We start from the raw sequence: 13,328 nt of genomic DNA on the forward strand, positions 1-13,328 counted from the left end.
TCTCTACATCTTGCCTATGCTGTTATGCTTAGGAGCTGGTTAGGCTCAGTCTTGAGCTTTGGTATTGTTCAAATGAGGGAACGTCTTGACTTTCTTTTTCTCGTGTAAGTCGTACGCGCTCAAGTGTCGCGTGGTCTATCACTAAGACGATAATACAAAAATAACGAAATTCAAGTATAGGTACATTACAAGAAAGATGTACAAGAACATAACCCTCTAATGGTAAAACTGCTTCTGATGCATGCATGACACGACCCACACCTTTTGGCATATATACATCAGCGATGGGGTTGCTTCCAGTGCTATACCTGATTCAAGCTACGAAGATATCCAAGGCCCCCAAACTTCACCTCCAGGCGTAGGCAAAGCCCATTCAACTAAGAGACCCCTGTCTTCTAATTACCGTTCTCCCCGATCATCATGGATACTCAAAGAATTCAGAAGTTATGGGACATTGGTACGTCTCTTGCCACCGCAAGGGAAAAGCCCGTAGAAGATGCATTTATCATAAGCGGACAACAGGGTACAGAGCACATTGCTCTGTACGCTGAAGAAGGCGTTAATGCAAATGAGGGTCCAACCAGCCTTGGCAACAAAGCGTCAGAAGAATGGGATGAATTGAAAAAGATTGAGCACATCATCCGTAGTCAAGAGTCCGTCGAGGATGTTTTGGCGGTGTTGAGGCATGCGGAACTTGATCAAGACGCAGAGATTGTTGCATTTGTCACACTCCGGCGACTCTCAACCGTAAACCACAACGAGACCAAAGAGCAGAACAGACAAGACCACGAGCTACAACGTGTTCAATTCTGGGACAGTTATTGGAATGGATACACCTATTTGGCGATGGAGGACATCGAGCCAAATGCAATGGGCCGCGATTTCGTCGGGTGGACATCCATGTATGATGGAAGTGAGCTTAACAAAGTGGAGATGAATGAGTGGCTGGACGAAACCATCACAGCAATACTTGATGGGGGTACTGGACTGCACGTTCTTGAGATAGGAACTGGATCAGGCATGATCCTTTTCAACCTCATCAATGATGCACACTCTTATGTTGGTCTAGAGATGTCACAAACGGCAGTTGAATTCATCGACAAGACGACGAGATCGAGGCCTAGTTGGGTGCACCGAATACACATGTACAAGGCGACAGCGGCGGATCTAGGATCATTAAAACTTCCTACTTCCCCTGACGTAGTTGTCGTCAACTCTGTTGCTCAATACTTTCCCAGCCAAGAGTATTTACTTCAAGTTGTTGAGAGCGTGTTGCAGCTCGGGACTGTTCGGACACTTTTCTTTGGCGATATACGGTCATATGCACTCTACAAGGAGTTTTCAGTCAGTAAAGTGCTCTACTCTGCGGGACAGAAGGTCAACAAGAGACTGTTACGTGAAAAGATTGCGGAAATCGCACAGCAAGAGCTAGAATTGCTTGTCGACCCAGCATTTTTCACTTGCCTCCCGCATCGATTCCCAGACCTTGTCGACCACGTGGAGATTATTCCCAAAAGGATGAGGGCAACCAACGAGTTAAGCTGCTATCGTTACGCGGCGGTCTTACATTTGAGGTGCCCGAACCAAACTACCCACCGTCAAGATATCCACAACATCAGGAACGATGAGTGGATTGACTTCAGCCAGCAAGGTCTTGACCACAAAGATCTGTTGCAGCGTTTGGAGACCTCCCCAAGAGTCCTGGCTGTGAGCAACATTACCTACAGCAAAACTAATTTTGAGAGAAATGTGGTGGACTCGCTCGAGGACTACGAGCAAAGCACTACACTAGAGGGGGACAATTGGCTATCATCGATTAGGGAACGTGCTCAGAACCAGCCTTCCCTATCTGCACTCGATCTCCAAGAGATAGCCAAACAAGCCGGCTACCGGGTCGAGATCAGCTGGGCCAGGCAAAATTCTCAGCGCGGCGGACTTGATGCAATCTTTCACAAGTACAGCGTTAACAGGCGAGGGAGGGTTCTGTTTCAATTCCCCAGCGATCATGAGGGCCGCGAGTCTCATAGCCTAACAAACCAACCATTACTACAGCAGGTCAAGCACATGGTTGAGGAGCAATTGAATGAGACATTAGAGTCACAGTTGCCAGCGCATGCCATACCCGAGAAGATCATCATCGTCGACAAGCTACCAATAAATGACGGGAGGTGGGATCTCAAGCTCTAACGGGGAGAATACCACATGAGATCTGTGTTGACAAATCTAGTTAGTCGATAGGGCAATGAGAGCACCGCGAAGTGTTATTGACGGCGCCATACTCCATTACGGGATGATGATCATGTTTTTCAGGTTTCACATGCACAAAGTACCTCCAACAGTGCCAGTAAAATTGTGGGCGAAGACCGAAAGCTGCATGGTAATTAATTTTATAAACACACCTTACGATAGCTGACATGCTTTTTGGTTTCCAATTGTTGTCCACTGTGCATGTATTACCTGTGAACTCTCTGAATATGACCAGTCGAGCCAATTTCACCTTCTGCCAAGAGAATTCTACAATTTCCCTACAAGGTAATGCCAAAGTGCGTTTCGAACTCTAAAACAATAGATGCTGAGCACAGGGTTCACGGAGGGCAAGCTTTCGTACTAGATATTGAGGTGATGATGTTGATTGGATGCCTGCTAAATGCCTAAATTCTATTCTGTACAGTGACAACCAGCCCTACTCTGATTAGCTACATATTTGGGGAAATTTCCGGCCTACTGTATGCAAGCCGCCACAGAGAAACCCATTAGCTTCGCATTAGACTAGACTGGACTAGGTTAGTGCTTAATATGATTCCCGGAAAAGCCGATAGAGTGGATCCTCCGCGCTAGTCCTTAAGTCTATTCATACAGTGACAGCCCCCGCAGCTCTGATTTGCGATAGATTTCGTGATGTGTCCAGTTTCACTACATTATATCACTATGCAAGCCACAAGAGAGTCGGGTTGGCTCCGCATTAGTGTCTAATAGGGTTCTCGGAACAGCCCTTGGTTTCAATCCTTCACGCAAGTTGTTAAATCCTCCGGTGTGATGAAATATGTTTCAAGCCCCTTGTGTTATCGGACAACTTCATGGCGAACTACATGGCACACCGCTAGACAGTTATGAGCCTTCACGTAACTTTTTCGTACACTTCTCCAATTTTAGGTTGTCGATGGTTGTGGTTGCTGACCTGATGGCTGAGATAAGCAGGTAGTTTATGTGAAGATCGCCCTTACGGTGGAACAGGGTCTGAATGCAGGAAACATCCAAAGGACGAAGCAAATTGCAACCGAGGCAGAATACTTCAGTCGAATCTATTATCGCAGCCTTTGAGACGTAGACCACGCACCCAAGGATTGGTGGACAGGAGAAACTATTCGGCGGCCGAATCACAAAACCCATTCACTACCTTAGAGCCGGCAGCACAGGCAACATTTCCGGAAGTGCATGCCGTGAGAAGAGTACAGATATTGTCCTTTGGTTGGATAAGTTGATTATAGCTTCATAGGGGCGATTCCTTTTCCCCAGTCGGCTGCGTAGATTATCGCGAGAAAGTCGTAAAACTTGCCGCCCCTTTTATTGTTCAGCTTCCAATTTTGGGCAACAACTCCACCGACTCTTACATTCGTAAGTGATTTTCAGATGGCAGGATACCAGTGTACTTGGAGCACTTGTAATGATGATATGGAACACCCTATGTACCGAAAGTGTCTAATTGTATGACGAGAGATCACTCCTCTAATTTTAACGGAAGATTTCTTGTATAACTATCAGCCAAGACATATTCTGGTCTCAATGATTGAATGATCATGACACAGTCTTCTTGTGGGAAAGTATATAGTCCGCTATTGCCCTCAGGTCTGTTGATGTATTGATATCACTGGTCTCCATGTGGACGTCGAAGTTACGTCGAATCCAGTTACGAAGTTCGAGAGAGATCAAGCTGTCCAGGCCATAATCAATCAAACTCCTTGTTGGTGTAACCTCGTCCTTGTCCATAGCGGTCATGGATGAGACTTTATCCATCAAAGCATCCATAAGCCCATCGAGGGAGGCACTCTTTAGTAATTGCAGGCGATTTTCTTTGCCACTCTGTGAATGATTCAGTCCATTGCGTCCTATCCTTTGGCGCTTCATCACTGAAATTGGCATAAAGCGCTCCCAAGGCAACATTTCGACTTCAGTTGACGGAACCAAGGACCATGATAGATTTTTGCCACCAACACCAAGACCAGCAGATGGTCCAAGTATGGCTCCTTCCACTAGGGTGTAGACTTCTTGAGCAGAGAGAATACCACCAATCGAGCTCCTTAGCCGCTCGCCGATATTGAGCTCCGCTACAAGGCCAATATCTTCCACCGGCGGCAAGTGTATAACAGCTCCAGGAAGTCCAAGTGCAAGGCGATGATCGACAAACGCTTCCAGGAATGTCTGTAGTTTATGTGAGCCTAGAATATCAAGATAATAATACTAAGCGAATAATGAAGCATACCGATGTACCAGTATAAACTGACTGTCCACTATTCCCGACAATGCCGGTCATACCGGAAAGGGCTACAAAGAATTCAAGGTCGGGATACAGCTCGTGGAGAAGCCATGCGCCTTGAACCCGAGAGCCTGTTGTTTGTTGGTATTCGTTGTATTCGAGATTGGCGAAGATGGAATCCTCATGAATTGTCAGTATCGAATGAAAAATTGACGTTCTGATTCTGCTGACTTACGGATAAACATATCGCTGAATGTACAACACCACGCACTCTCGGTAGGTCGCTGATAGCTTGAGAAGCGCGAATCATATCTGTACGGGAGCCAGCATCACAAGGAATTGCCCTGACACAAACATCGGTGCCCTCGTACTGCTTCAATATCTCTTGGACCTTTGGGTTTGTCGAGGCACTGCGACCCAGAATGACCACGTTTTTAGCGCCTCTGCCAATCATCCATGGTACCAAGGCCCTCCCGATACCACCAGTACCTCCCGCGATAAGGTAGGTTGCATCATGTCGCAGCAATGTTGAGGTTGAGCTGTCTCTCTTCATTGGTGAACAACTCTCCGCTAAAACGCGGTCATCGTGTCCCATCACAACAACAATCTTACCTATGTTCTGGCCAGTCTGTAATTTTCGTAAGCCCATCTTGACCTCAGATGCGGCTATTTTCGAGATCGGATGAATCGGCGCGATCTTCCCCTCTTGGAACATACGAGTGATAGTTGAAAGCCACTTGTTTACCCTGGCTGGTTGAGTACTGATGATCCTCCGCACATCGACACCGCTGAATGTTACATTCTTGATGAAATTTCCCATAGGTAGGTAGCTATTATCGAGAAGATCCTTTTTCCCGATCTCGATGAATCTCCCGTTCTCTGCAATCAAATCCCAAGTATACTGGAGTAGCTGCTCACTCAGACAATTGACGACCATATCGACACCCTGGCTCTCAGTAGCTTTCATGATTCCATCCTTGAATTCTGGTGTGCGGCTGGTAAATATTTGGTTGCTTGGTATACCATACTTCTCGGTAAGAAATTCTCGTTTCTCCGGCGTGCCTGCGGTAGCAAAGATCTGAGCGCCTACATTTTGGGCGATTGAAATACAAGCCTGGCCGACCGCCCCTGACGCGCTGTGAATGAGCACGCTCTCTCCTTTCTGAAGTCGACCGACATCGAGAAGGCTCATGATTGCTGTGCTATACGCGATTGGCAACGAGGCAGCTTCAGCAAAATCTAGATTATCTGGGATTTTGTGGGCGCATGTGACGGGCATGCGTACGAAGTTAGCCATACCGGCGTTATCGATCGCATAAAATACCCGATCACCTATCTGCAAGTCGTTGACGCGCGATCCAATGCGTTCCACGATGCCTGCTCCTTCAAGGCCAGGAGGACTCCATGGTAAAGTCCCAAGGACCGTAACAAGATCAATAAAGTTAATCCCAGCCGCCTTGACTCGAACAATAACTTCTTCATCACCTAAATCTGTTTCAAGGATATTGCTTCGCCGTAAATAGAGAGAATCAAGACTACCAGCAAAGTCGACCGATACTTCGAGCGCGGTATCTTTTTGCCAGATCTTTTGCTCACTCTTTATCAAACCTCCAGCTTCCATAGCAAAAATTTCCTTCGCAGCTCCGACTAGCTGAAGTCGCGGAACACAAATTGTCCCATCAATTAGCGTGTACTCCTGCTCTGACTGAACCAACGAGTGCGGATCCCGCATTATGTGGTCTGCGAGCTTCCCAATCGACTTTGCAGCTTCTCCGTCCAACGGTGCTTCGAACAAGATTAATTTGCTAAAGGGAAGTTCGAGGCGGATGGTACGTAGCAATCCTCTGATCATTGAGGCATCGGGATGAGCCTTGTCTGGCAGGACCCAAATCAGTCGAGATGACCTTATAAGGATGTTCTTCACCGCATAAAAGTTTTCTGACGTCATATTGCTGAAGATGCTGCGCTGCTGACTGTCCAATATGACACACAACTGATCATCGTCTTTTCTATCAATGTCTGACAAATCCCTGGTTGTCGGCGTTGTACTGAATTGACTTTTCAATCTACTGGAAATAGTCTTGGCGAAGCTTAGAGATTCCTCGTCTGAAGAGCACTGATAAATCGTGATAGGACCGTCACATGCCTGAATCCTTTCTTCTTGGTCGGAACGCGACGACCACAAGGCTGAGAATAATCCTTCTGGTTGCCCTGGGTAATCATCCACATGGCCCTCTAGACCAGAGAATCCATTTGCCAAAAGAGCGCTGTTCCACAACTCCTTTGTGAGTAGCGGCCCATCTGTGCGATAACTATCTTCAAAGAGCCACCACCCTGGAAGTAGTGCGTATGGCAGAAAAGATGGCGGTGGACGATTCACACCCTCCATGAGGAGAATCTTTCCACCAGGCTTAAGCAGGCTACGGACATTGCTCAATGTTGAGACAATATCCGATGTGGCATGGAGTACATTGCTGGCCAGAACTACATCATATGACTCGGCCTTGAACCCTTGTGTCAGTGGATCATGACTTATATCCAACTTTTTGTATGTTATATGCTCTGACCATTGCGATAACTTGGCTTGAGCCTTGTCAAAAAACCCTGCGCTGATGTCTGTGAATTCGTAGGAGAAGTTGGTCGCAGCTCCCTTAGTTGCTCGACATATACCATCAAGTATCGGTAGTGTGGCACTCGCGGTGCCAGCACCAAGTTCAATTATGTTCAGCTCAGCATTGTTTGCTGACAGTAACGCAACATAATCTGCCAGTGCCTGGTTTGCACGGATTCCAGCGACATTCTCGGCATATGTACGCCAGAGCAGGCCATCTTCTAACATTATCTCGAGTGCTTGCTTTTCTCCACGGAGGATTGCGGGAAGCTGCTCGCCAATAGCACAGACAAGTTCGCCGGTGGCATTGGAAGTTGAGATGCGGTCTATCAGAGCTTGCACATCGGCCTCAGGGGTTGACGACGGGTTGCCCGCCAATGCATCTTTAGCCCACACAAGGAAGTTCGGAAAATGAGATGGTAAGTTGGAAAGGTCATACTCCGCCTCCAGTGCGCGAGAAAGGAAAATGATGGCCGCTTGATCAAGATCATGCCGGTGCGATATTTCACTTTCAGGGGGCGGTGTCCCTTCGAGTGTCTTCGAAATAACGTCGGGGTCCATGAGGTTGACGTATGGCACATTCTTGAAAGAGAAAGTGTCTGGAAGGCGCAGGTTGGTAGCTTCTGGGCGGCTGATGCACTGCAGCGTCAACGGACCAATCTCGGCTACGGGCTTAGGAGACAAGCCAGAAGTGTCAAAAACAACAAAGTTCATCTGCATCCTGCTTGCTTTTTCGTCAAATTTCAAACGCCTGCTGACAATAGTGAACTCTTGTCCGGCACTGGCAGGGATGTCGCTGGCAATTCGCCACTGAGAGCAGAACGAAGGGACAAGGATTGGCCGAGGTCCACAGATTTCTTGTATGGCTCCGAGGGAATGGAAGATAGTATCCAAAGTCGGTGGATCAACTGTAAATGGAGACTTTGATGGGGAGCCATACGCCTCAAGGTCAATTTTTCGGAGCGCCATGGTGTGTACAACCAGTTCTGATGCTTGCCAGAAGTCGATCGTGTTGCGAAAGGTCTTACCGTAAGCGATGCCATTGTTTTCCCGCAGGAGAGCATATTGACTATCGACGTCGAGCTTTTGAAGTTCTTGGTTCTCGAGTGCTCTCAAAGCAGCCTGAACTGTTGGACTTCTTGAAAAGGGATCTCTGCTATTTTCTTCTTCGATGAAGCCATGTGAGTGCCGCTTCCATCCGTGGACCTCTGTCCAAGACATGATCTCGAAGTTCCAGACCAATTTAGAGAAAGAACCGGTTCCTGTTGCGGCAGGGCGAAACTTAGTTGTGATATCGGCAGGTTTATCTCCGTCAATCTCCAGACTCGTGGAAACATGAAGCTCTCGTAAGATCACACCCGATGCCGTGTCATTCAGTGATTTGAAAGCTTCTATAGCTATGGAAACGAATCCAGTAAAGGGGAAAAGAATCTGCCCGTCAACTACATGGTCGCGCATCCAGGGAAGGTCGTCGAGAGAAAAAATATTTCGGTATACCTGCTCATCTCCTTCTTTGTAAGGGCTCTCCCAGCCAAGGAGTGCATTATACGCTTTTCCGCCGAACAATTTCTGTTTTGCAACGCGAGGTTGGTGAATGTATCTGACCGCTTTATTCCATTCATAGGGTGGGAGATCATGGACCACACAGACGCGAGACGGCTCCGTTTGATTGACTTCTTCAAACTTGACACTCACGCCCCTCGAGTAAAGTTTTGCAGTGAGATCCAAAATAGCTGTCGTGGCATTCTTGCCGCGTACTAGTGAGGGCATGTAGGTCACCTGTGATGGAGATTTTCCAGTGTCATTCGAGAGTAGACGCTCTAAGATTTCCTTTGAGGGATTCTGTAGCGCTGAGTGAGGACCAATCTCAATCAGTATACTGGGTAGTACATCCCCAGACCTGTTGTCATGATAGTCCGAGAACAAGGTTTCCACAGCTGTGAGGTATTGGACAGGCTGGAGGAGATTCTGAGCCCAATATTGTGTATCAATCGCAGCCGGAGACTCGATTCTCCCAGTTACCGATGAGACAAAGACTGGATTTTGTGATGCTTGACTGACATCTGAATTGAGGCAGCAGTATGGTTCAATGGATGCCGAGTATGAGGCTGCCACCCGTTCCATATGACGAGAATGGTACGCCAAGCCAGTTTTCAACCTTCGCACAAACAGGCCCAGGTCCTGGGCTTTCTCTTGAATATTCTCAATGGCCGCAAGATCCCCTGAAATGGTAACGCTGCCGTAACTATTGACTGCGGCGATGACTGCATAAGATTCGTCATTGGGAAATAGCTTCTCAGCCTGTTCCGCATTCGCCCCAATGGCCAGCATAGCTCCTTGTACACCAATAGTCTCTCTGAGAATCTTCGCAGCAGCTATACCCCGAAAATATGCGATTGCAAGGGCGGACTCGAAAGTTAGTATGTCTGCGGCGTATGCGGCCGCGATCTCGCCGCTAGAATGTCCAACGACTGCTGCTGGCATGATGCCCCAATGTCTTAGTAGATTGACCAACGCAAGCTGAATAGCTGTGCAGGCCGGCTGGCTAATCTCAGCATCATCAATACGGGATTCGTGTTCGCCCTTGTTGAGCTCATCTGTGAGCGACCACGTAGCCCCAAGCTGCTTCAAAAGCTGCTCAGCCGCAGACATTGATTCCTCAAATTTGGGGTACCCCCGTAAACTATTACCCATCTGGAAATACTGCGCTCCTTGTCCCGTGAATGCAAAGGCAAGTGTTTGGTCTTTGGCCAAGACAGACTTAGCACTCGGCGGAAACGTTTGCAGCTTCTGTTTCAGCTCATCAATAGAGCTTGCACTGACGGCGTTACGGTGCTGAAAGTGGGTCCTTCGTTGTCCAAGTGTGAATGCAAGATCATTGAAATTGCTGATGGAAGAGGAGGCTGTGTTTAAATAATCTCGGAAAGATATTATGTATGCGTCGAGACTGACTTGAGATCGTGCTGAAAAAGGGAACAAACGTTCCACAATTTCAGCATCATCATGGCCATTGATCACTCCTTGAAATCTTGTGGCAGGAAACTTCGATCCGTTACCGTTCCACCCAAGTTTGTTTTTTGTGTACTCAACAAGGCCAAATGCTCCATTTGCATTATTGTGGTGGCTGCCGTTGCTCTGGTGAAGAATTCCATTGCCGTTCGGGGTAGAAGATTTCGGGGCTGCTTCAAGCAACAGTGCCGCGTTGCTTCCACCAAATCCTGACTCAGATCAGCAAGATGCCATACTAATATGTTCTGATAGTGCTAGACAAACCGAAATTGCTGATGCATACCCTCCTCGTAGCATCCGATGGCCAAGGTGCCGACTCGGTAAGTACCTGTTTCAGTTAGTCATTGTAGAGGTCACGGGTGGGCAAACCAATACCTTCAGACGATCTCGTCCTTCGATATCCGAATTAAACTCTTGGAAGTTGGCATTGGGTAGCATTATATCATGCTCCAACATCATGATGCATTTGATGACGGATAGGAGGCCGCTGGCATTTTCCAAGTGGCTAAAAGCTGGGTATCAGTTTGTGTCTGGACGTCACAACGCTACATATCGAACTAACCCGATGTTGGACTTAACTGATCCAATGTATAGAGGATTCGACGAAGATCTATGACTTGCTACCACTGTTGAAATCGCCCCTGCTTCTATAGGATCACTGTTTTGCTTAGCCTTTGAGAATTAGACAACAACTGTTGATTCTTGCACAACACTTCCAACTTACCCCACCTGAGTACCGGTACCATGACCCTAGTTACATAGTCAGCATTTAGGACCAGTTGGGTCACCTCGATTCGGTTTCTCACCTCAACAAAAGCCGTTTCATTCGGATCCAGTCCGATGTCTTGGTGCAATCGAGAAAGGAGCTTCTCCTGCGAAGCACGACCTGGCATGGATATCCCTTGTGTGCGTCCTGAATGATTGCCGGCGGAGTTGCGAATGACCGCCCTCACTGGGTCACCAGAGGCAAGCGCATCGGACAGTGGCCTGATGATTATGCATGCAGCACCCTCTCCTCTACCAAAACCAGAAGCTCTACTGTCGTATGAAAAGCATTTGCCCTCGGAGGATAAAGTGCTATCGTCAATTTAGTCCAACTTCTAAGCATACTAGTAAATCAAAGGGATTCTTTTCGTACCCCATAGTGTCCAATTCAATCCACTGGTTCGGGCCATTGAGTGTCTTGGCTCCAGCAACGAAAGCTGCAGAGCAGTCTCCAGCTAGAATGGCTTGACATGCCTGATGGATTGCGGAACAACTTGAAGCGCATGCAGCATCGACAGCAATACTTGGCCCGGTGAGGCCGAAGAAGTACGACAATCGATTGGCGAACATGCATGGGTTCACACCTGTAGCAGTAAAAATAGATGCAGTTGGTAGATCTTGTGCCGCCGAGTTATAGTACTCAGACTTGTCACTCGCGGCGAAAACGCCGATGTTGGCACCCATCAGATCGTTGAGCAAGATTCCAGCACTCTCTGCGGCCTCAAAAGCACATTCAAGCAAAAGGCGATGCTGCGGGTCCATGGATCGGGCTTCCTCGGCCTTTATGTTGAAAAAGGCAGGATCAAATGCGTAGAGATCGTCCGGCATGAAGTGGCCCCCGTGGGAGGAAATGAAGCCAGCTCTTTCACTGTCTGGATGGTAGTATGCATCATGATTGAAGCGGTCCGCTGGCACCCGAGACCAGGCAGATTTACCTTGCTCCAGGAACTCGAACAGGCCTTTGCGTCCAACATTGGGGGCCCTATAGGCATATCCAACAACCGCCAAAGGTTGACGTTGAGACATGTTGGCTGGTTGAATGAAATATAATCAAGACAAAGCTAAGTGATGGAGATTTTCAAGATAATATTCAACCTTGACCGAAATCTTTGGGAATCCGACGTGAAAGATTTGGAGTATAAATAATGTCATAATAGGTACGTAATGAGTTGCTACAACATCCATAATAACCATCCCTTTTCACCAAGCACCATGTCCCAATCACATCAGTGAGACACGCTTAATTTGATATAATCATTATGTCTATTCTCGTCAAGTTACTTCAAACTAGGAAGTAAGGATTCTTGGTGCATGTAGACAGTAAGCTATTATGTGACATGATAGGCGCTTGAGATATCCAGGTACTTAAATGATACTTGTACAGAACAAAATTGTCTCATTTCATAGTCGAAATACCAAGATCTGAATCTTTTCACATCTTGTAAACATATTGTACTTGAAGAAAACTTCGCTTCAAAATGCATTTAAATATATGCACGTTGCGGTGGAGTGGCCTGGATAGTAACGCGATCAACGAAAACGAACCATGACAGTAAAGTAAATTCAAGGTTTACTCAGCCGCTATGCATATGGTACCCCAAGTACATGCTGTCTATAGACAGTATACGAGCCGGTTTGTGGTGATATGCAGAGTGATTGCGACCCCACCGGTGTAACCATTGCTATACCGGTACTGATACCGTAAATGCGTTGTGAATCGGAGCCATGTCCACGTGACCACTGATTCTATAAGCACCCGCGGGTCGGGTCAGACTTATTTCCTTTTCTCGCATCATCGCTGCATAAATCATGTCCTCTGGTAATCATTGGTTGACACACCTGAACAAGCAAGGTTGGCTCATGCAAGTCTAATGCACTTCAAACTTCCCCGGTAGACCGTCTGCGTTCAGCCCGCAGCTACACCGACTATTTCCTGCAACGTGCCACGAATATCTGTAATTCTCGGAAAGTCTATATATTTGTTAACAAGCCATGTGTTGCCTATGTTGAGCCCCACAGCGATGCGTCCGTAGTCACTGGCAATATTCTATTGGATGGAGAATTTCCCAATCAGAACATTACTGTCTGAGCATTCATGTTTCATGCTGAAGACTAAATACCAAATGTGTAGTACTTAATAATTAACCACAGTTTTGCTTTCACACAGTTGGACGGACTAACCAGGGAAGTATTTTATTGCATGTGCAGTGAGGTACTTCGTAATTTCCTAGTGCACGGACATGAGAGGAAAGGCAGCCATTGTTTCTGTGTCTACGGAGTATATGTTGCGCAGTTAAGGCCTAAATCAGTGCTTGCTGGTCAGAAATCACTCTTTCCGTCTTCTCAATCCTCACTGTTTCACTAGAGATACCCGTGAAGTCATGCAAGAATCAAACGACGTTGAGAACGACCTAGAGGTTCTCAAGGAGATTGCCGATGTCTGTGGGATTCAATTGCAGGATATTGAAG

At 47.2% G+C, this 13,328-nt stretch overlaps 2 protein-coding genes across 2 annotated transcripts; one reads left to right on the forward strand and one right to left on the reverse strand.

The window, feature by feature from the left end:
* Positions 1 to 420: 420 nt before the first annotated feature.
* On the forward strand, positions 421 to 2,187 carry BKA67DRAFT_596032 (uncharacterized protein; the record flags this gene model as incomplete). The annotated part of the gene is made up of 2 exons (XM_046105249.1): positions 421 to 457; positions 599 to 2,187. 2 exons carry the CDS (start codon positions 421 to 423, stop codon positions 2,185 to 2,187), a joined length of 1,626 nt encoding a protein of 541 aa, XP_045951646.1.
* A 1,608-nt stretch (positions 2,188 to 3,795) lies between these two features.
* On the reverse strand, positions 3,796 to 11,885 carry BKA67DRAFT_527356 (putative polyketide synthase; the record flags this gene model as incomplete). Its single annotated transcript, XM_046098846.1, has 9 exons — positions 3,796 to 4,419; positions 4,481 to 4,654; positions 4,710 to 10,303; positions 10,359 to 10,422; positions 10,470 to 10,599; positions 10,657 to 10,752; positions 10,819 to 10,844; positions 10,901 to 11,171; positions 11,233 to 11,885. 9 exons carry the CDS (start codon positions 11,883 to 11,885, stop codon positions 3,796 to 3,798), a joined length of 7,632 nt encoding a protein of 2,543 aa, XP_045951647.1.
* Between the last annotated feature and the right edge of the window lie 1,443 nt (positions 11,886 to 13,328).

The sequence above is a fragment of the Truncatella angustata genome, assembly GCF_020726525.1.
Source record: "Truncatella angustata strain MPI-SDFR-AT-0073 chromosome Unknown BKA67scaffold_12, whole genome shotgun sequence".
Taxonomy (NCBI): Eukaryota; Fungi; Ascomycota; class Sordariomycetes; order Amphisphaeriales; family Sporocadaceae; genus Truncatella; species Truncatella angustata.